Source organism: Hemiscyllium ocellatum, chromosome 20, assembly GCF_020745735.1.
Source record: "Hemiscyllium ocellatum isolate sHemOce1 chromosome 20, sHemOce1.pat.X.cur, whole genome shotgun sequence".
NCBI lineage: Eukaryota > Metazoa > Chordata > Chondrichthyes > Orectolobiformes > Hemiscylliidae > Hemiscyllium > Hemiscyllium ocellatum.
In genome coordinates this window covers 4660677-4681428 of record NC_083420.1, presented here as the reverse complement: position 1 = coordinate 4681428, position 20752 = coordinate 4660677, and the positions used below count along the sequence as shown (strand labels likewise).

At 39.4% G+C, this 20752-nt stretch overlaps 1 protein-coding gene across 3 annotated transcripts in view; it reads right to left on the bottom strand.

Annotated features, from left to right (window-relative positions):
* pdxdc1 (pyridoxal-dependent decarboxylase domain containing 1) overlaps positions 1-19784 on the bottom strand; it is a 59482-nt gene extending 39698 nt beyond the window's left edge. The window contains exons 1-5 of one of the 3 annotated variants that reach the window (XM_060840435.1): positions 19594-19784; positions 8903-8976; positions 8348-8416; positions 7444-7524; positions 2856-3005 (exon numbers count right to left, since the gene is read on the bottom strand). In XM_060840435.1, coding sequence (XP_060696418.1) covers positions 2856-3005; positions 7444-7524; positions 8348-8416; positions 8903-8976; positions 19594-19614 — 395 coding nt within the window. In that variant the 5' untranslated portion in view covers positions 19615-19784. Of the gene's footprint in view, positions 1-2855; positions 3006-7443; positions 7525-8347; positions 8417-8902; positions 8977-9084; positions 9176-19593 lie in introns of those variants that run through there. The other 2 variants (XM_060840436.1, XM_060840437.1) reach the window with 2 other exon arrangements.
* Positions 19785-20752: the final 968 nt, after the last annotated feature.

The window sequence follows — 20752 nt, the reverse complement described above, 5'->3', positions numbered from 1 at the left end:
CGACACAGAACTGCATCCTCTTTGTGAAGTCATGTGCCAAATCTGTGAACCAGAATGACAGTAGAAACTCCGGATACTGGCTCAGGAGGAAAACCTAATGGAATTCCTGTTCTCAGGAAAATTAGATCCTACACAAGCAGCAATGCAGTACACTTGCCTTTGCTGGCTCTCCAGTTTAATTCAACACCACAGCTTTTTACCCCTAACTACACATCACCTGACAAAATCTTTCCTCCATTTCCTGCGTGGGTTTCCTCCGGGTGCTCCGGTTTCCTCCCACAATCCAAAAATGCGCAGGTCAGGTGAATTGGCCGTGCTAAATGGCCCGCAGTGTTAGGTGAAGGGGTAAATATAGGAGAATGGGTCTGGGTGGGTTACGCTTCGGCGAGTCGGTGTGGACTTGTTGGGCCGAAGGGCCTATTTCCACACTGTAGGGAATCTAGTCTAATTTAATCTAAAATTTCCTCACCCCTCTCCATCACTAAAATGCCTCTAGCCCCACAATCACTGTTCCTCTAACTCTGTCCACTTTGCATTCCCAATTTTAACCATTCCAACACTGGTGGCTATTTCTCCAGTTGGGCAAAAGCGAGGACTGCAGATGCTGGAAACCAGAGTTTAGATCAGAGTGGTGCTGGAAAAGCACAGCAGGTCAGGCAGCATCCGAGAAGTTGGAAAGTCGACGTTTCGGACGAAAGTCCTTCATCAGGAATAGAGTCAGGGAGCCTCCAGAGTGGAGAAATAAATGGAGGTGGGGTGGGGTGGGGCTGGGGAGAAGATAGCAAAGAGAACAGTAGGTGAATGGAGGTAGGGATGGAGGTGATAGGTCAGAGGGGAGGGTGGAGTGGATAGGTGGGAAGGGAGATTGGCAGATAGGTCAGGTCATGGGAACAGTGCTGAGCTGGAGGTTTGAAACTGGGGTAAGGTGGGGGGAGTGGAAATGAGAAAACTGGTGAAGTCCACATTGATACCCTGGGGTTGAAATGTTCCGAGGCAGACGATGAGGCGTTCTTCCTTCAAACGTCGGGTGGTGAGGGAGCAACAGTGGAGGAAGCCCAGGACCCGCATGTCCTTGACAGAGTGGGACGGGGAGTTGAAATGGGCCACGGGACGGTGGGGTTGATTGGTGCGGGTGTCCCAGAGATGTTCTCTGAAGCGCTCTGCGAGGAGGCATCCAGTCTCCCCAGTGTAGAGGAGACCACATCAGGAGCAATGGATTTCTCCAGTTGCCTAAGTGCTCAGCTCTAGGAAGCCCTTCCAATATTCCTCTGCTTTCTGCTTTAAGGTACTCCTTGAAATCTGCCTCTTTTACCATGCTTCTGGTCACCTAACTCACTATCTCTTTCATGTCTCAAAGTCATTCTTTGTTTTGTAATGGTCTCGTGAAGTGCTTTGGGATGTTTTAGAGGTGCTGTGTTGTTGGACTAAATTTCCCCTTAAGCTTCTACAGTCTAAATGGAACAATCTCAGCTTCGCCAGTTTCCCCACATAACTGAAGCCCCATATCTCTCACATCATCTTGAAAATCTGCCAATGTACCCCTTTAAAGATCTTCACATCCTTCACAAGTATAGTATCCAGAATAGAACATTCTGAACAAGGCTTAATCTGTGACTGGTAAAAGATTTGGAAAGCCTCTGTTAGGATTTAGATTATCCTGTCAGTCCATGTTGTTCCTCACAAATGCAATACATGAAACCTATTCACCTTAAATTGCAACGGCCACACACCTGCGCACTTCACCAATCTCGGTTGTTTTAATTTCTAAACTCTTCCTCATCACATGACCATTTCCTTTTTTTTGGCTGTGCAAAACTTTCAGATATTTCTCCCTTGTGTCCAAGTCATTTATACACAACAAGAAATGGTCCCAATGCCTGCCCCTGCATATTTCTTTCCAGTCATAGAAATGTTCCTTCATCACTGCCTCCTTTGCCGTGGCCAGTTACACATGTTACCTGCATCGCTTTAATTTCTTGCATTTATAATTTCCCAATTAGTCAGTTAAGTGGTACTTTATCAAATGACTCCATACTCCAAAAAATTCAGTCAGGTTAGTAAGAGAATCCAAACAGACTGTTTCTCATTAACCCATGCTTCTTCAAGCAAAAATGAATTATTTCTATGACCCAAGTCTGCAGTAATTACATTGGACTTTCAGGCCACTGGCCACCACAAGGATCCCTCTCTCCCTTTTTCTAAAATATGCTGTAACATTTGAGATTCTCCCATCATCTGACACCACCCAGATATCAGCTAAGCCTGCTCAATCCTTGAAATCTACCTATTTAACCAGGCTTTTGGTAATCCTGAACCAATATCTTCTTACACAGCTCAATGTCACTCTCTGGTTGACAACGGTCCTGTGTAATGCCTTGGGATGCATCCCATCAGCACCTGATCATTCTATAACTGAATGGTGTCAATTTACTTGATGCTTCCTTTTTACTTGCTTTCATTCTATCAAATCTACTCTCCCATTTTCTCTGCTGCATAATTAACATTGTTCTCGAAGACTCATACAAAATATTCATTCAGTACCTTGCTTTCTGCCTCTACAAGATTTTTTTCTTTTTAATTCCCTTAGTGGTACTGCCATTCCTTTTATTGTACACAGGTTTATAAAAGGCCTTTGGGCTTCCTTTTAAATTATTTATTTTCTCATCCAGAGTCCACCTCTCCTTACCTTTCTTTTCCTCTTTATCATTTTCTGACACAGCCAACACAATTAAAAGGACATACTCCACATACCACCTTGAGGGAGAACAATGAAATGTAACATGCTGTACCACATCACTGCTCAGGTATCTTAAACCGAGCAGTAACACGTGGTTTGCATTGGTTGAAACTGTTACCTGAAAAGTCTGCATAACCAAAGTGTGGTGTCTGACAAAATCCTTGTAGTCAGTTTTCGCAATCTTTCTTTGTCCAGCACAGAAATATACGCTGCTAAACTGTGACCCAACAAGGACATATGACCCTGCTCTCCAACGTTCTGTAATCTGCTAAACACAAAAAGATCATTAAAATCTGCCAACAGCTCTCAGGAGAAAATTCTCTCATATTGAAATGTACACATTAAAACAAAATACACTAGTAACGAAAGAGCAAGTTCATCAAAGTACAACTGCTAACATTATTTTTCCCAAATTTCCAATTTAGTATAAATTAAGCATCAAAATCAGTACAGATATTCTCCCTCAAAATATTTTACCCTGCTTTTCCCTTCCCAGTGTTTTCCATTAAGGATACAATAGAACCAATACCTCATGTTTCAATATCAAATGTTTGGAATCCACATGAAGTTCGCTATTATCAATCTTCTAACCTCACTGATTTGCAACTTTTAGTCCTATGTTTTACACACCTTGTAAAATTCACCAGAACACAAATTCCAAATAAATCAGTTCTGGAAATCTTGTGTGTCTGGCATAAAATACGAAGAATACAGTACAAAATTAAGAATCACAAATTAGTAGTACTGGTGCCAGTTCTCTTTATTCATGGACACTCCTGGAATATTAAGCACTGGTTACTAGTTACCCAGCTACTTCACATTTCTAGGTTAAATACTTGGATGAAATATCCAGGTTTCAAGCAGCTGCTCATCTATAAATGGCTAAGTACTATGCATACACTTAAAAAGTTAAGTACAATATCAGAGCTGCTTTGATTTGCTGATAAAGTAAGGTGAAGTAAAGTGAAAGGAATTTTGTGTGGAGCATAAACACCTCTCAGACTGAATGCATTGGATGTACTGTACAAAAGTGACCAATCGTTCTCAGCAATGTTTTTCTGTTGTGCCTCCAGAGTTCATCAAAATGTTTTCAGTCTTTATATAACCTTGTAATGCTGAAACTTTGTCCAATCAAAAAAATTAGAACTGAAATCCAACAGTTTTAAAGCATGCAAAGAGATAAGGAAGTACCCAGAACATGCTAAAACTGCTTCAATTGTATCTGGTCATTTTTAATAAATAAATGAGATAATGTGCTATTCTCCTGTGAGGACACGTATCCTCTTTTGCATCCTGGCTGACCTTTTCCTAGGAAGTGCGACATGTGTCAAAAATGTGATGCTCTCAAGCTATCATTGCTGTCAACCAGAACAGGCATGAGAGGGGGGGGTAAAACCCACTGAGGCTATTTGACTAATCGATAATTCTTGCGCTCTTCCAAGGGATAAGAATTCTTTATTTTTGTTTAAACAGCTCTCTGTAAAACATGGGAGAACTTAGGAACAGCATCACACTACACTGCCTTCCATCTTATTCACCATAAAATTAATGTTGCATTGAAACCGTCAGTATCTTTATGTTGAAAATAATACAATAGAATTTTACAAATTAATTTACAGTAGTTGTTCTTCTAGGTAAAAATGCTTCTAAAAATTACAAATCAAAGTAATTAAAAACTATCTTTGAATTTCAATAATATAGTATCATGAGATTACAAAGCTAATATTTTACTAGATACATTGAGGGTCAATTTCCAAAATTAAAGAACTTGACTAATTTAATTAATTATTCACAAATTTTCTTAAGGTTCTGAACCAAGATGCAAACAACATGACAAAATTGAATTAAGTGCCTTTCAAAATATGCAAAGTATCATTACTTCACCTGTAGTTAATTTAAATTATTAATGAAAGTTTGGGCACTAAGATATGCACTTCATAAGTTTATTCCAAATTACACTGATAACACAAAAATAGTAGCCATGCCTGGTGTTCCAGAAACATTGCACTGATAAATATGTTTTAATATTTTGTGTAGAGTATTTTCTGAGTTTGTATTGAACCATTAAGCTTAACATACATAATTTAATCAAAGATATTTTATTCTACACACCATTTACTGGATACTTAGAAAGAAAGATGAGCATCAATAAAGCAACTTAACTTACAAGAATGGTTGGAAGTACTTCATGCATAATGGATTACTTAGAAATGGTTGTTATGTGCAAGTCAACAACTTTCACTTAGTGAAGGCTCATATAGGTTAGACAAATGACCTGGGAATGTTAATTGAAGGTGGAATATCAGCTGAAATACATGAGAAACAAAACCCTTTTAAAAATAGAACTATTGGATCTTTCATACCTGTCTGAAATGCCAGATAGGTAGGTGACACCTCATATAATGTAGTACTTTCTCACTATTGCATTAAATGGGCAGCTGAGGTTGTGTCTTCAAGTCCTTGAGTGGAGCTTGAATGCACAAGTATGATTCAGGGAAAGAAATCAGATGATACAAAACTTCTGTACAGTGTCCATATGAATTATGAATCATAGTCTCCTGTACATTTGAAGGTCTTGTCTTATTTAAAGTTGGGTTATATCTCAAGTTGTTATGTCGTACAAAACAAATTATAAAAAAAAACTGCAGATGCTGGAATTCAGAAACAAAAATAGAAATTGCTGGAAAAACTCAGCAGATCTGGCAGCATCTGTGAGAGAAATCAGAGTTAACATTTTGGGTCCGGTCACCTTTCTTCAGAATTAAAGAGATCATAGTTAAGTGTTTGTAATGGAAGGAACTCCTGCTGATGAATGTGTAGTTTAAAAGATATGTTTTTCAGCATACTGAAGCACTTTCCCCTCACATGACTTGGCAGTAAGGTAAATAAGCTGATAAATAACACTGAGCAGCATGGTTGAAGGCTATGGGGAGAAAAACTAATTAGTGATCATCAAATGGCCATGGGAAAAAAAATGAATCCTATCTGGGAAATAACTAACCACAACTGTCCCATCATTGTTACTTATCACCCCAAATCTGTGCCTCCTTCTCCTGAAAGACATAAATCATGTGGCATGCGTCTCTGTTCTGTATGACTCTATGCTGCACCACGAAGTATTTATGGCAATGGTATTGTCCGTACCTCTGAACCAGAAAGTCCTGGTTCAAGTCCCACCTACCTTGGAGATGTGTCACAACATGGCTGAACAAGTTGATTAAAAATAACACAGTATCACATGTTACATACCAACAACTTGCATTTATATGGCATCTTTAAAGTAGAAAGTCAAGACAAAAATATAAGGAGGGTCAACCAAATGTTTAGCCAAAGAGATTGATTATTATGAACTGCTTAAAATCTAAGTCATAAGGGAGGTGTAAAGCAGAAGATTTTAGGAGGAAATCCAGGGGCTTTGAACCTCGAAAGTAAAGCGACCAACTAGAAGTTAAAGGACATGTGAGAGGCACATGAGATGAAGCTCATTCCTGATGAAGGGCTTATGCTTGAAATGTCGATTCTCCTGCTCCTCAGCTGGCTGCCTGACTGGCTGTGCTTTTTCAGCACTACACTCTTTGACTATCAACTAGAAGTCAAGGGATGTGTGAGAGGAACAAGAGATGAGAGTTAGAGGAGCAGAGTCTTGATAGTTTAACGCTGAAAGGGAATGCAGAGATGAGGGAGAAAGGATACATGAAGTTTTGAACAAAAATAAAGAAAATTATAAGTTGGAGGTGCTGGAACAAATAATGAAGAATGACAAGCATTTAATACAAATTAGAATGCAGGGAGCAGCATTTTGAATGAGCTCAAATTTCTGCAGTGGGGCAAGGTCGGCCTGGAGGGTACTGAACAGTGGCAGAAGAGTAAATGAGGGTTTCAGCAACAGGTGAGGCAAAGGGATGCGCACATTTATACAGGTGAAAGAATTCTAGAAAGAATATAGGATTAAAGTTCACCTGAGTCAATTACGATGATCTGGAGAAGTCAGCTTCAAAACAGCTCTGCTTCCAATACATTGGTATAAAACCATTGTATTTGTTCCATTTCTCTCCACCCTAAATTTATTTTCCACCAAAAACACAATTTACTCAAAACTTACGTTTTCCTTCACCTTAAAAAGCAATGCAGAAGATACTCATTTCTTTTTGAAATAGTCTGCTACACCATCCAGTGTTGAAGGAAGCACTGTAGCTTCCGGCTATTACTAAGAAAATGGTTTATTGCAGCTTAGGAATTAGCATACAAATTTGCAGTACTTTGTCACCAAATAAAGCAATAACTCCTCAGATGTGTTGTAGGATGCTACACTGCATAAAACCATGCACATTTCCTAGATACAATTTGTTTGACCTTCTCCAGGCACTTTTTCATAAAAAATATGTTTCTAATATTAACCTTATGACAGTATCAACAGCAAAGCTCAAACTCTGACTAAGTAAGCACAAAGCATGTTTTATTGAAACAAAACAGAAATTGCTGGAGAATTCCTTGAACTAAAGAAGGGCCATTGGACTTGAAAGGTTAATTCTGTTTTCTTTGCACAGTTACTATCAGACCTGCTGAGTTTCTCCAGCAATTCCTGTTTTCATTACAGATTTCCAGCATCCACAGTTCTTTATTTATCTGCATTGATATTTAAACACAAATATATGTGTTAGCGTGAGTTTATTCCTTCAATTACACTTCTAAAATTCACTATTTACCGATGGGACTGTGATTCTTCCTCATCTTCTCCGTGCATAAGGTTCTGTACAAGTTGAAGAATAGCTGTCATATTCTGTCCACTAGAAAAAAAATGTTGTTGTGTTTAAACATAAAATAAACTTACATTCAATTAAAATCACTTTCACAATTAAAAGTATTTACTCCTACATTGGAAATTTATTTTGAGAGATTGGAGTGCTGAGATTTAATTTTGTATTATTTAGTCTTGGATTTCCAGTAACCCCACAATAAATAATGCAGCATTATTCAGCATGACGCAATTATTAAAGGTTTTAGAATACAGTACATAAGTATCTTGCAGTAAAACCTTTAAGCTGATCTACAATATAAGGATTCCTTTTGCAGCTAGTGGTATTTTTACAAACTCATCTATATTTTATTGTTGCAAGTAGTGAGGGTGAACTTCCATTATTTGGGAGTGATACAATAATGAAGTACAATTTTAGCCCAAGCACATTTATGTCTCTCTGAAAAAAGGATACTTTCATTGTGAATTATATATATTGCTGTAGTGTTGCATTATTTAACATCGCATTAAGTAGTAAAGGGGCAGCACTTCTCATTCAAAACCTTAAATAGAAGCAGGCTAATTTAAATACATTTAAAATAGCTTTCCAAATTTAACAATGGCAAGTATTCAATAAAATGCAGTTCAAAATAAAAAGCTTCGCAAAGGAGTAATTGTAGTCACTTAGAAACTAAATGAAAAGAACTGAAGTAAAACTAACAATCCAGAATTTGGCAGACAAATTAGGCCTCCAATAGTATCATCGTGGTATATAAAAATGGAAGTTAAATAGGAAGGTATTGCAAAAAAAAGGAAAAAATAAACAGCATAACAAATAATGAAGATCCTTCACAAGGATATGCAGAGTAATTTACCTGCCCTGCAATGGTCCAGGAATATCTTTTCTGGCATATTTCTTCTTCTCTCTCTCTTCCTCTGCTTCCCTGGTTTGATTATAAAAATTGAAGACATTACAAATTTGAGACTTATCCTGTAAAAACAGCAGTGGCTCTACTGACTGTACATAGGCAAAATATGATTTATAAAATAGAAACTTAAATATGTCCTTAACAGTTTTTAAAAGATACCATGGATAGATTACTTTAAACTGCCATAAACTGATGTAATCTGGTCTCTAATATTTCATTTTAGTCCTGTCGTAATGAAGTGATAATGACTGTAAAATAATTCCTAAATATCTACAACTCCACAACTCTAATGTTGTGCAAGACTCACTGAGCATGATTGTTCAGGAACTGATGAATGAAACAAATTGTTAACAAATAAAAGAATTTAAATTTACAACGAGGGAACTTATTACTTTTTTCTCTTTCCTCCCTGAAGGCAAGAAAATTCATATTATCTTCTTATGCCACTCTTAGAAAGGTTCTTTTATGAAGTTATTAAAGTGGTACAGATCATAAACTCACCTTTGAGAGTCCTCCAACATCTTCATAGCCTCATTGAGATTCCTCCCCATCTCAGCTAATGTAGGGTCTACCATCTGCAAAACAAAATGAAAAATGAATATTTTAAATTTAAAAAAGAATTGCATTCATATAGTATCCCAAAGATTTGCAGAGTCAATAAAATTTTTCTGAAATGTACCTACTTTTTGTAAAGTAGGAGTCACGACACTTAACTTTCACACTTATTTTCTCTGTCCCTCATTTCTTGAATATGAGTGTTACATTTGTTAACTTTGCAGTCTGGTGGTTGTGGTAGGGAGGGCGGGAGGGGGAAATCATTCTAAAATCTAGGGAGTGTCAGAAAAGCATAACCAGTTTATCCACTCTGACAGCTACCTGGTTCTGAAACTTAGGATACAGACATTCAGGTTCTCAGTATGTCAGCTTTTAGCTCCTTAGGTTTGTCTAATACTTTTCTTCTGCTGCTATTAATTACCCATAAGTTCCTCACTCTTATTAATCCTTTGGTTACCCTCTATATTTGTACATCATTTGTGTTTTCTACTCGCTGATGTTTTGAGCCAATATTAATTTTTATTCCTATCCTCGTGTCACCTTTACTATCGGGTGCCTTCTCTTCCTTTCTCATTCTGCCTGTCTTTTCAAAATGTTGCGTATCCTAGAAGTAGTCTTTTCCAACCTCGGTCACTTTGTAACCAGGTTTCTGTAATACGGAGGAGTGGCACAGTCTCACTGAACCAATCTGACACTAAGTATTTCTCCTAGTACTCCTAAGTACAATCAAATTAAATTCTGGTACAGTATGTAGTGCAAAACAAAATATACGGGGAAAATCCTGCATATTATATGTAAAGTTAATAGTATATATAATTACATGATAATTATCATACAATCTAATCTTAAAGACATTAGAGGCAGAGGAACAATTAAGAGAAAAAAAACAAAGCTCTGCATTATCACCACACCCCGATCATTTGTATTTCAAAACATTGCCTAAATGGCAGCTTAATGATGATCATTTTGATCATATAATGCCTGTAGTAGTCTGGATGTTATGAATGTTGCAGGAAGCTGCTGTAAAAATATGAATCAATAACAGAAGCAAAGCTTAAAAAAAAATCAATATCATAAGACCTACATTAGCAGCTGGTGCCATAAGAAGAAATTTTGATATAAGTTATGACAATAAAGAAAGAGCATTGTGGAGCATGTAGAAGTCTAGAATCCCTACAGTGCAGAGAGGTCTTTTAGTCCATCAGGTCTACTCCAACCCTCCCAAGAATATCCCACCAGACCCATTACCCGCTCTCCAACCACCACCCCACCTATCATTGTAATCTCAAATTTCCCGTGGATAACACACCGAGCCCGTACATCTTTGGACTGAGTGAGGAAACCTGTGTACCTGGAGAAAACCCAGGCAGACACAGGGAGAATGTCTGTACAGAGCTTGCACAGTCACCAGAGGCTGGAATCAAAGCCAGGACCCTAGTGCCGTGAGGCAGTAGTGCTAACCACTGAGAGCCCAATAAAACTATTGATTTAACCTTTCAAAATATATAATAGTATTACTTAATTTAAAACTGAATGTAAGTTTTTTTTAAAACAAATAACTGTAGATCATGAAATAGTCAATACAATGAAGTACTCGGTGAAAACAATCTGTGGTTGCTGCTTTGTGTCCCACTCCAGTGTAGCAGTCTCTGTTACACTTGCTGCACAGAATGGACAGTGAGCTCAGAAGGTGCACAACTGGCTTGCCTCTTGTTTTCTCTAGGCACTCTCTCACTCAGCTGAGCTGCTCACTTCTGCTTGTCTCTTCAGATACCATTCCAAAAAGTCAACCTTCAGAGGCGATAGCCATCAGTGACCATCTCCCAGCTCTCAATGTCAGTGTCTGCCATGCCCATATCTTGCTTATAATGTACTCATGGAGGAACGGATGCAAGGAACTCATTGTCCAGTCACCAATTAATTGTACAGATTGTTATAAACTATTTCAGCTTGTAGCAAGTCTCTGATGAGAACTTGGAGCACCTTGGTCCTTCATCTCAGGTAAGCAAGGCTCAAGAGTTTTCCATCAATTCTGGCATGTCACTGATTCACAAACCACAATGCCCCGTGACAATCAGTAAGCAGAATAATATGTACAGGCGTTTCAATCTGATGTTTATGTTGCTCACCCACATAATTAGGTGCAGTTATACTGAGTTCCAATTAAAAGTTGCAACATTATAAGATGTAGCAGCATTTGTGCAAAACATCTGTACACAATTTTTTTTCCAAAAGATTATTTAGGATTCTTGCTGACTGGCTGAATGTTCTATTATTTTCTTATGCTTATTATACCATTGTATTAAATTATCCTGGTGACAATACAAGGTTTCCTGTTTCAATATGGTCACTCAATACCAAACCACAAAACCCTCTCCTACATTATTAAAAGCACTGAGCAGTATGCCATAGTATCGCAATCTTTCAAAGTAAGAAACACATATACAACTTACATTAAAGTGATAGTTAATGCCATTGAAGAAATGCTTTCCATTCTAACATTTATCTGCTCAAAATATTCGGGTAATGATACATTCTCTGAATTACTTGGCCAACACATTAAACACTTTGAAATTAGATTAGATTACTTACAGTGTGGAAACAGGCCCTTTGGCCCAACAAGTCCACACCGACCCGCCGAAACGCAACCCACCCATACCCCTAACCTAACACTACGGGCAATTTAGCATGGCCAATTCACCTGACCCACACATCTTTGGACTGTGGGAGGAAACTGGAGCACCCGGAGGAAACCCACGCAGACACGGGGAGAACGTGCAAACTCCACACAGTCAGTCACCTGAGTCAGGAATTGAACCCGGGTCTCAGGCGCTGTGAGGCAGCAGTGCTAACCACTGTGCCGCCCACTATGATGTTACACTGAAAATGCCAAAATATTAAATTGCAGCCACCAGGTCTTCATTTTTACTGTCCTTCTGCAATTATGAGGTTCATCAGGCAGCGCAGTCCATGCACATAATGCTGCTCCTGGCAGTTAAATTAAACAAAAAAAAAACACTATTCTGGAGTTATATTCAACAAGATATCTGACTCTAGTCAGTGTAAAGATTACCTTCTCCAGGGTACCACACTATACTAAAGTGAACTGATTGGGATTCTGAACTCTAATATCACCTTTGCATTTGTGAAACTACTTTAAAATGAGTGAGGTATAACTAAGAATAAAACTGTTAAGCAACAATGCCACTCCAGTGATGTAATCAAAGCATTACTAATTTTGACAAAGGCAGCCTAAGTTTTTATATCTATGGATCCATAAAATAATTCATATTTATGATACCAAAATTTGCATGAAATTGTTGGACAGCATGTTAGCAGTTAGAACATGAACCATAGCTGCTACTACAGAGCATTATTCGGGACATTTAATTATTAGAGTAAAAAGAAGTAACTTGATATATATTATAAGGAAATTTGTATCATTTATGATTTGAGTGCATCCCAAAGATCTCTGGTCATTCTGTAAAGTCACTTTTGCACATTAAGTAAATGTTTGGGCTAAATTAAATTTCTCATTTAATTTCTAATGACTTTTTAAGATGGAGGACAATAATTTTCTGGCAGCATTTTGAAAGCCATTACACTTAATGATACAGGAAACTCGACAGCATCTTTCCTATTTACATTAGTTAAAATTAAAATCTTCCTGATTATAGCATCTAACCATCCTCAATAGTATTAAAAAAGAATGTTTGACTGTGATTTGTTGTTACATGCAGGATGTTCAATGTGTGAAGTGGTATGAATAGGTGTCTCAGTTAATTGTATTTATGGAATGAAGCAGCTGCATTTATATAGTGCCTTTCACAACTTCAGGACTTCCTGAAATGGTCTACCCATAGAATGAAGATCTTTTGAAGTGTAATGTTGGAAAAATGGCAAAGTTATGAGCAGCAAGTTCCACAAACAACAAGAATGTTATCCTTTTCAAGTAAAATAAAAGCCTCAGTTTAAATATCTCATCTGAAACATAGCACTCCTTTCGGATCACACTGGAGCACTGGCCCTAGATTTGAGTCCTGAAGTCTGTGTTGGTCTTGAACGGACAACCGTCTGACTCGGAGACCAGAATGCCATCAACTGAGTAATGGCTGACACCTTGATAGACAAGATTGCTATATTATAAACTGCATATACGACATGCAACTAGCCATATTTAAACAAGTAGTATTTTCTGATACCAGAGTTGTAAACTAACTTATAGGTTTCAAATATCTACATCTCCGGCTCATTGGGTCTGGGCAGATTAAAGTAAAAAGTAATAACAAAGATTCATCTCTCCTCAGTAAACAGGAGGATGAGAGGAGGATTGATAATATTCAAAATGAGGACACATAGGAATAGGAGTTCACCATCCAGCCTCTTAGGCCTGCTCCACCATTCAGAGAGATCATGGCTAATTGGTGGCCTAATTATTTGCCTTTGGCCCATACCCCTTAATAACAAAAATTGATCTCAGATTTTAAATTTACAACTGATCCTGCATCCACTGCTGTTTGTAGAAGAGTTCCAAACATCTACTACTGTTTGTAGATGTGCTTCCTAACATCTCCACTGAATGGTCCGTTTCATTTTTCAGACTATATCCTTGGTTCTAGAACTGGCAATCAATGGAAATAGTTTACCTTTATGTAACATGCATTTTCCTATAAATATCTTGTCAAACATCAAAGTCAATGTGTTTGTTGATAGAGTTCCAGTTGGAAAGCCAGGCTTCTAGGAATTCTTGTGAACAAAGAACTCAGAAAATTTACAGCCCAGGAACAGGCCCTTTAGCCCTCCAAGCCTGAGCCAATCCAAATCCACTGTCTAAACCTGTCGCCCAATTCCTCAGCATCTGTATCCCTCTGCTCCCCACCTAGTCATGCATCTGTTCAGACACATCTTAAATGAATCTATCATGCTTGCCTCTACTACCTCTGCTGGCAATACGTTCCAGGCACCTACCACCCTTGTGAGTGTCTGTCTGGCTTATCCTAGGATGGATGTGTTGTCCCAGTCAAAGTGGTATCCTTCCTCATCTGGATGTAATGATACAAGTGAGAATGGGTTATGTCATTTTGTGGCTATTTGATGTTCATATATCCTGGTGGCTAATTTGTCCAATGTAGTGTTTGTTACAGTTCTTGCACAGCATTTTGTAAATTACATTAGTTTTGTTTATTGTCTGTATAGGGTCTTTCAAGTTCATTAGCTGCTGTTTTGGTGCGTTGGTGGGTTTGTGGGCTACCATGATGCCAAAAGGTCTGAGTAGTCTGGTAGTCATTTCTGAGATGTCTTTGATGTGGGGAGAGTGGCTAGGGTTTCTGAACATGTTTTGTCTGCTTGTTTGGGTTTGTTGCTGAGAAATCAGCAGACTGTGTTCATTGGGTACCTGTTCTTTTTGAGTACACAGTATAGGTGACTTTCCTCCGCTCTGCGGAGTTCCTCAGTGCTGTAGTGTATGTTGGGATGATTGCTTCTGTGGGTGTTGGGATGAATGCTTTTGTAGTTCAGTATTTGATCAGTGTGTGTTGTTTTCCTGTAGACGCTGGTTTGAAGTTCCCCATTGCTGTTCTGTCTACTGCGACATCTAGGAATGGCAGTTTGTAGTTGTTTCTTCTTCTTTAGTGAATTTTGTGCCAGTAAGGGTATTATTGATGGTCTTGAAGATTTCCTCGAATTTGTTTCGTTTAGTGATGACTTTCGGTTTGTCTGTAGGTTTTGTTGTTGAAAGTGAAGTGGGTGGTAAGGCATCAGTGTTTCCTTGGCCAGGTTGATGTTGATGGATGTGAACAGGGCTGTTACATCAAAGGAAACAATTATTTCATCCTCTTCTATCTTGGTGTCTTTGATGGTCTTCAGGAATTCTTGGGTGGACTGGATGGAGTGGTGCGAGTGTTCTACTCAGTGTTTGGTATAGCTCCTTGGCCAGTCTATAAGTTGGTGTTTCCAGGTAGCGAGATTATGGGCCTGAGGGGGCTCCTAGTTTGTGAATTATGGGTAATCTGTAGAAGTGTGGTGTGTTGGATCCATCTGGTTTCATTTTTTTGGAAATCTATCTTATATTAAGTTACATAAATAGTAATTTTATCATGAAATTTGAAAAAAAAATGTTCTTTACACCATGAAGTATATTTTTTCATCAAGCATATCTTCAAGAAATGTGAAACAGCTACAGACAAATATAGGTTAAATTTGAAATTAATTCTAATTTAGTATATCAGAGGCAGAGGTTTTCTTAAACCTGCAGCTAGACAAAGAGGAGACTGAGGTAAGACACAAGTCATCCAGTTATACACAGAGTTGGGGCTGGGATTGTGAAAAATGTTAAGAATAAGAAGTGGGATCACAGTGACCTGATTTTGACTTGCAGATCTAATTTATTTGTATTTCATGAAATTAGTATATTATAGTGCTTTTGACTGAAACATTTAATGAAAACAAAATGCAGCAGAAGAGTTAAAGGAGGTAAAAGTGAAACAAATACAGAAATCTAAAGCAGACAATGCTGGGAACATATAAGAGATCAGTTCTCCCCACTGATGTTAACTGAAAAGTTTGCATTTTGAATGTTGACCATCCTTCAGAACTGAAATATAACAGGCAGACTGGAGTGTTGGGCCAAAGAGAAAAGAGGGCATGGGAAAGTAAATAGACACATATTTTTCATCTTATTTTTTGGATGATATTAATGTAAATAAAATTGAACAGACAAACCAAGAGGAATCATTAGCAAATCGTTGTTAGGGACCATCTCAGTCAGGTAACAGATAGGAACACTATGACATGAAGTAAATATGTGATATGCAAGTGGTTGAACATTCTGTGATGAATTAAAATGTGCTGCAGAAGCAATATAACAATTTCTACACGTGAGGTTTTGCCTCAAGGTGAAACATATCACATGTAAAACTTCAGGACTGTCTAAAATGACTATCGTAATCATCATTGACTGAGGACCAAGCTTTCTTTTTCACCCTAAAGCATGAAAAAATGCCAGAAATTGATCAACAGGCCTTGAGCTAAAAAATACAACTTGCTCCAATGAGCTCACTGAACTTTATAAACTTAACATTTCCGTACAGAGGTAAAGTTGTGAGGAAAATCATTTCAAATTCATTGGTCAAACTGAAAAATGTAACTTTTACTTAGGGGATGTTCTTTTAAACAATGGCTTGCTCAAGAAGTGGCAGTAAACTGAGCTGGCATCTTTTACTGCTATTATCCGGTTACCTTGAGAAAAACAGGAGGTAACTACACAATGTGGCATTGTGGTTACATGTAAAATAGACTGAGCAGGGCAAACATGAGGGAACGAGACTGAATATGATAAATCAAAAGCTGGAGCTTTACCACTGTGTTACCTTTACAGATATGATGAATTCAGTCTCACACTTTTCCATGGGGCTGGTTGAACTAGTTTAATAACAAACACTAGCTACCACACCAACATACAATTAAACAGTAAGCAAGGCTTCTACTCAATTACAGCAGGACTGTTCAAAACAACAAATTCTACTTTGAGGTAGAGAGCATAAAATTCAAATTTCATGCTAACTTTCTAATTAATTACTTAAAGAGAATTGTGTTCCAGGGTAAGGTGTTCTTAATGCACTACATAATTCATTAAGACATTTTTAAAACGATAGTTGGAAAGTGCGGTACTGGAAAAGCAGAGCAGGCCAGGCAGCATCCGAGGAGCAGGAGAATTGACGCCTCCTAGTTGATTTTTAAAATGATGGTCAATAATAGAAACTCAAGTTTCTACTGCTTTTTTGAAATCTCAATAATCTACTGTTTATACACATTTAACATAAAAAGCAATGTGCTGTCAGTTCAAACCCTTCCACTCCACATTCAAGCAATTTTTTGAAATAATTGTGCATATTAAAGAGCCCACCATATGAATAATCTATCAAAATTTACAAATCAAATGGTTTCATGGGTTTCAAAACTATTTAGGCACAAAATATCCAATACAGGCATTCTCCTTTTGGCTAAACAAGCCCAACTCATCTGTAATCATTTGTACTGGCAGATATTACAATAAATTGTTACAGGACTGTTGAAATAAAACTCAAATTTCCACATGTAACACCCTGCAGTTCCCAGCCTAAAACAAATGCTCAAAGTTTTGTTGCAACATTTGAGTTATATTTGAAATCAAAGTTATACACTCTTAATAAAAGTAGCACAATTATTCATGCAGTTCAGTACACCCCTAGAATTTGGTAAGACATATAAGACAACCTTTAAACCACAGTCCTAAAGTTATCTTGCATTCCTTGCATGAACATTTCTTGGTCAGTTAACAACATTACTCAAACGTTGCTTAAAATGTGTGTGTTTGGACATTGTGTTCACTATGGGGCAAAAGACTTTTCTAAAACTAAATTGAAAATGAATTAAGCATTTGTAGACAAGCTTTCTCCTATCCCAAAAAGTCAATCTCAAACTAGAGATCTCAAAATCTCAAACAAGGAAGAAGTGTAAGACTTATAGTGATTCTCGAGCTTTCTCTTTCAGCTCAATCAATACAGAGGTATTATTAAATAAAAACTTCAATAACAACAAATGTCTATTTCTCACTAGTTAAATTCAGATAGTGATTCTATTGCCTTTTTGAAACCTCAGTAATCTTCTGTTTATACACATTTAACATACTAGGTAAGCAACATATGTCAGCTAAAACCCTTCCACTCCACACACATTTTGAAGATAAATGGAAATGCACACAATTTAATGGCCTAGAGGCATTACTGCAGGACGGATAATCCAGAGACTCAGGTAATGTTGTGGGGACCTGGATTCAAATCCCCCAACGACAGATTGAAATTGAACTCAATACATATCTGGAATTGAGGGTCCAATGATGACCATAAATCCATTGTTAATTGTTGGAAGACAATTGAGAGTGTGTTGCTACAAAAGCACATCATCCGAGGAGCAGGAAAATCCACGTTTCGGGCCGGAGCCCTTCATCAGGAATCACTCATCTGGTTCACGAATGTCCTTAAGGGAAAGAAACTGCCATGCTTACCTGGTCTGGCCTACATATAACTTCAGACCCACAGCAATGGGGTTGACTTTTAACTTCAGAATGGGCAACAAATGCTGGCCTAGCCAGCGAAGTCTGAGAGTGATTTTTTTTTAAAACATCTGACGCCAGAATCAGTATCAAACACAACAGAGAATGATTGTTTTTCTATTTTCAGCATTGGATTTTAAGACTATATCTCTTCAAACTGGTTTCTGCATGTACCAGGCTTTACTGTTCAGTTTATAATCAAAATACATGCCTTTCAAAGGACACAGTGTCCCGAGAGGCTGTGTATGAAGTCAATTCATACCATTCTTGCACCAACCCTTGCCAGCACACCTCCCCCCAAGCTTGTCCATCATCTCCAAGCCACAAGTCAGGCATGTGATGGAATGCTCTCCATTTACTGGATGAATGCAGCTCTACTGACACTCAAGAAGCTTAAAACCATCCAGGGCTAAAAGTGTGTTGCTGGTAAAGCACAGCAGGTCAGGCAGCATCCAAGGAGCAGGAGAATCGACGTTTCGGGCATGAGTCCTTCTTCAGGCTCATGTCCGAAACGTCGATTCTCCTGCTCCTTGGCCTGACCTGCTGCACTTTTCCAGCAACACATTTTCAGCTCTGATCTCCAGCATCTGCACTCCTCACTAACACCATCTAGGGCAAAGCAGCCAACTTGATTGGCACCACATGTACAAACATTCACTCCTTCCACCCCAATGCAGAGAGGCAGCAGTATTTACCCATGACAAGATACACTGTAATAACTCACTGAGGGCTCCTTCCACACCCACAACCTTTACTACCTAAAAGGATAATAAAAGCAGATATCTCAGATTGCCTGGAAATTCCACGTCCAAGCGACACACCATCCTAACTAGGGAATATATTTATGCCCCTTCACTGCCACTTGGTTAAATCTTGGGACCCCCTTCCTAAAAGTGCTGGTGTTCGTACAACACATTGACTGCAATGATACAGAAGTGGGCTCAGCTTTGCAAATGCGGGATGGATAGCAAATGCATACCTGAACGGTAACACTCATGAATGAATAAAATCCAACAAGTATCAATGCATAAGACAAACATTATCCGTGTAAAGTGTTTTCAGCTTTGATCACTGTGTTGGTGGAGTTCCTGTGCATACCCAGCTTCTATAATGAGGGGGGTAGACCTGAAACCTTAACTCTGTTTTCGACTCTTTCCTGGTGCTACCTGCCAGACGCGCTGATGTGATCTCAAAGCCTTTCCTGCTTTGGGAAATCCAGAGAACGAGGAGCAAGGGGAGACTGAAGCTTTGAAAACAAAAAAAATCACAGTCAAGAGCAATTAAACTGCCACTGAATCTGACTCCAAACAACTCGCAGCCTGTGGGGCTCACCACCCGGAAACAAGCAGCTGGATATACACACCTGGGTCATGAGCTGCGTGGTGAGAGGACAAGGCGGGGGTGGGGATAGGTGTTTACGCCGGGAGCTGGACATACTCTCAGCACCGGGTTTGTTCAGAGAGAGAGACACCCGCCCCCCCGGCCCAGGACAGCACAGGCCCAGAGCCTCAGGATAGCTCCCTCCAGTCACCGACAGCCTCCCTACCTTCTCCAAGGACGTTTCCATCTCGATAGTCGCTTCGGCCTGTTTTATTTTTATTTAAAGAGATGATCGGGTGACCAAGGGCGCTGGCGCGGCCTCCCACACTCGATATCCTGTTGTCACTCCCGGTACCGGACTCCCGCTTCCGCCATCAGCCCCCCGTCTCCACGCTGGCAGCTGCGCGCGCAGCCTGCTTCCCCGCTCCGTCAATCACCCATCGGCCCCACCCCCCCGGCCTGTCAGACGTCACCAACGTCCACATCCCACTGTCCGTCAATCAGCACCAGGCCCCGCCCCCTGCTCGTCCGATCACCATCAGGGCACGTCCACTGTCCGTCAATCAGCGCCAGGCCCCACCCCTCTGCCGGTCATTCAGCACTAGGCCCCACCCCTATGCCTGTCAAGACACAGCACAAGTCCCCGGACTATCAATCATCCAAGGCCCCGCCCCTGACGGTCAATGAACACCGTCATGGCTACGCGCACGGCCGTCACCCCACCCACATGCTCAGACCCAATCCTTTCAGTCCGACCCCGTCCATTCGGTCAGAGCCCCGCCCATTCACTGACCCCGCCCATTCAGTCGTGTTGTGACTATTTACCAGACCCCGCCCATTCGGTCAGACCACGCCCTTTCAGTCAGAACCTATTACTTTCAGCCCCGCCTACTCTCTGACCCCGCCCTCAGAGGCGCGCCCCTCCCGGCAAGCTCCGCCCCTTTCCTTGAAGCAAAGTCAAATAAGGTTGATGTTAGAAAGGCAGGAGAAACCTCTACAGGGAACTTGTGCTTTGATGTCTGCCTGTGAGATTGGTGCAGGAGAAGGCCACTACACTTCAATGTAATAGTTATAATTTGTACATTAACATTAAATACTGCTACATACAGTAATTGCATACTAGGTTCTGATCTTATAGTCACAAGACATAAGGTCTAATCTATATTACTGTGTTTGTGTCCACATTAGTAGTCTTCCAGAACTCCCCCTCTCAGTACTAAGTGATAGGCAGCTCTGTGATATACTCGCAAGGTTACTCCAGGGTTCTAATCCTCTTGCATTACACTCCTCACCATGTCATAAACATTGATGAACAATTAAAACTGCACGGCTTTCAGGGCAACATCATACAACCTTCTCACGCTGCAGGACATATCAGATTGTCG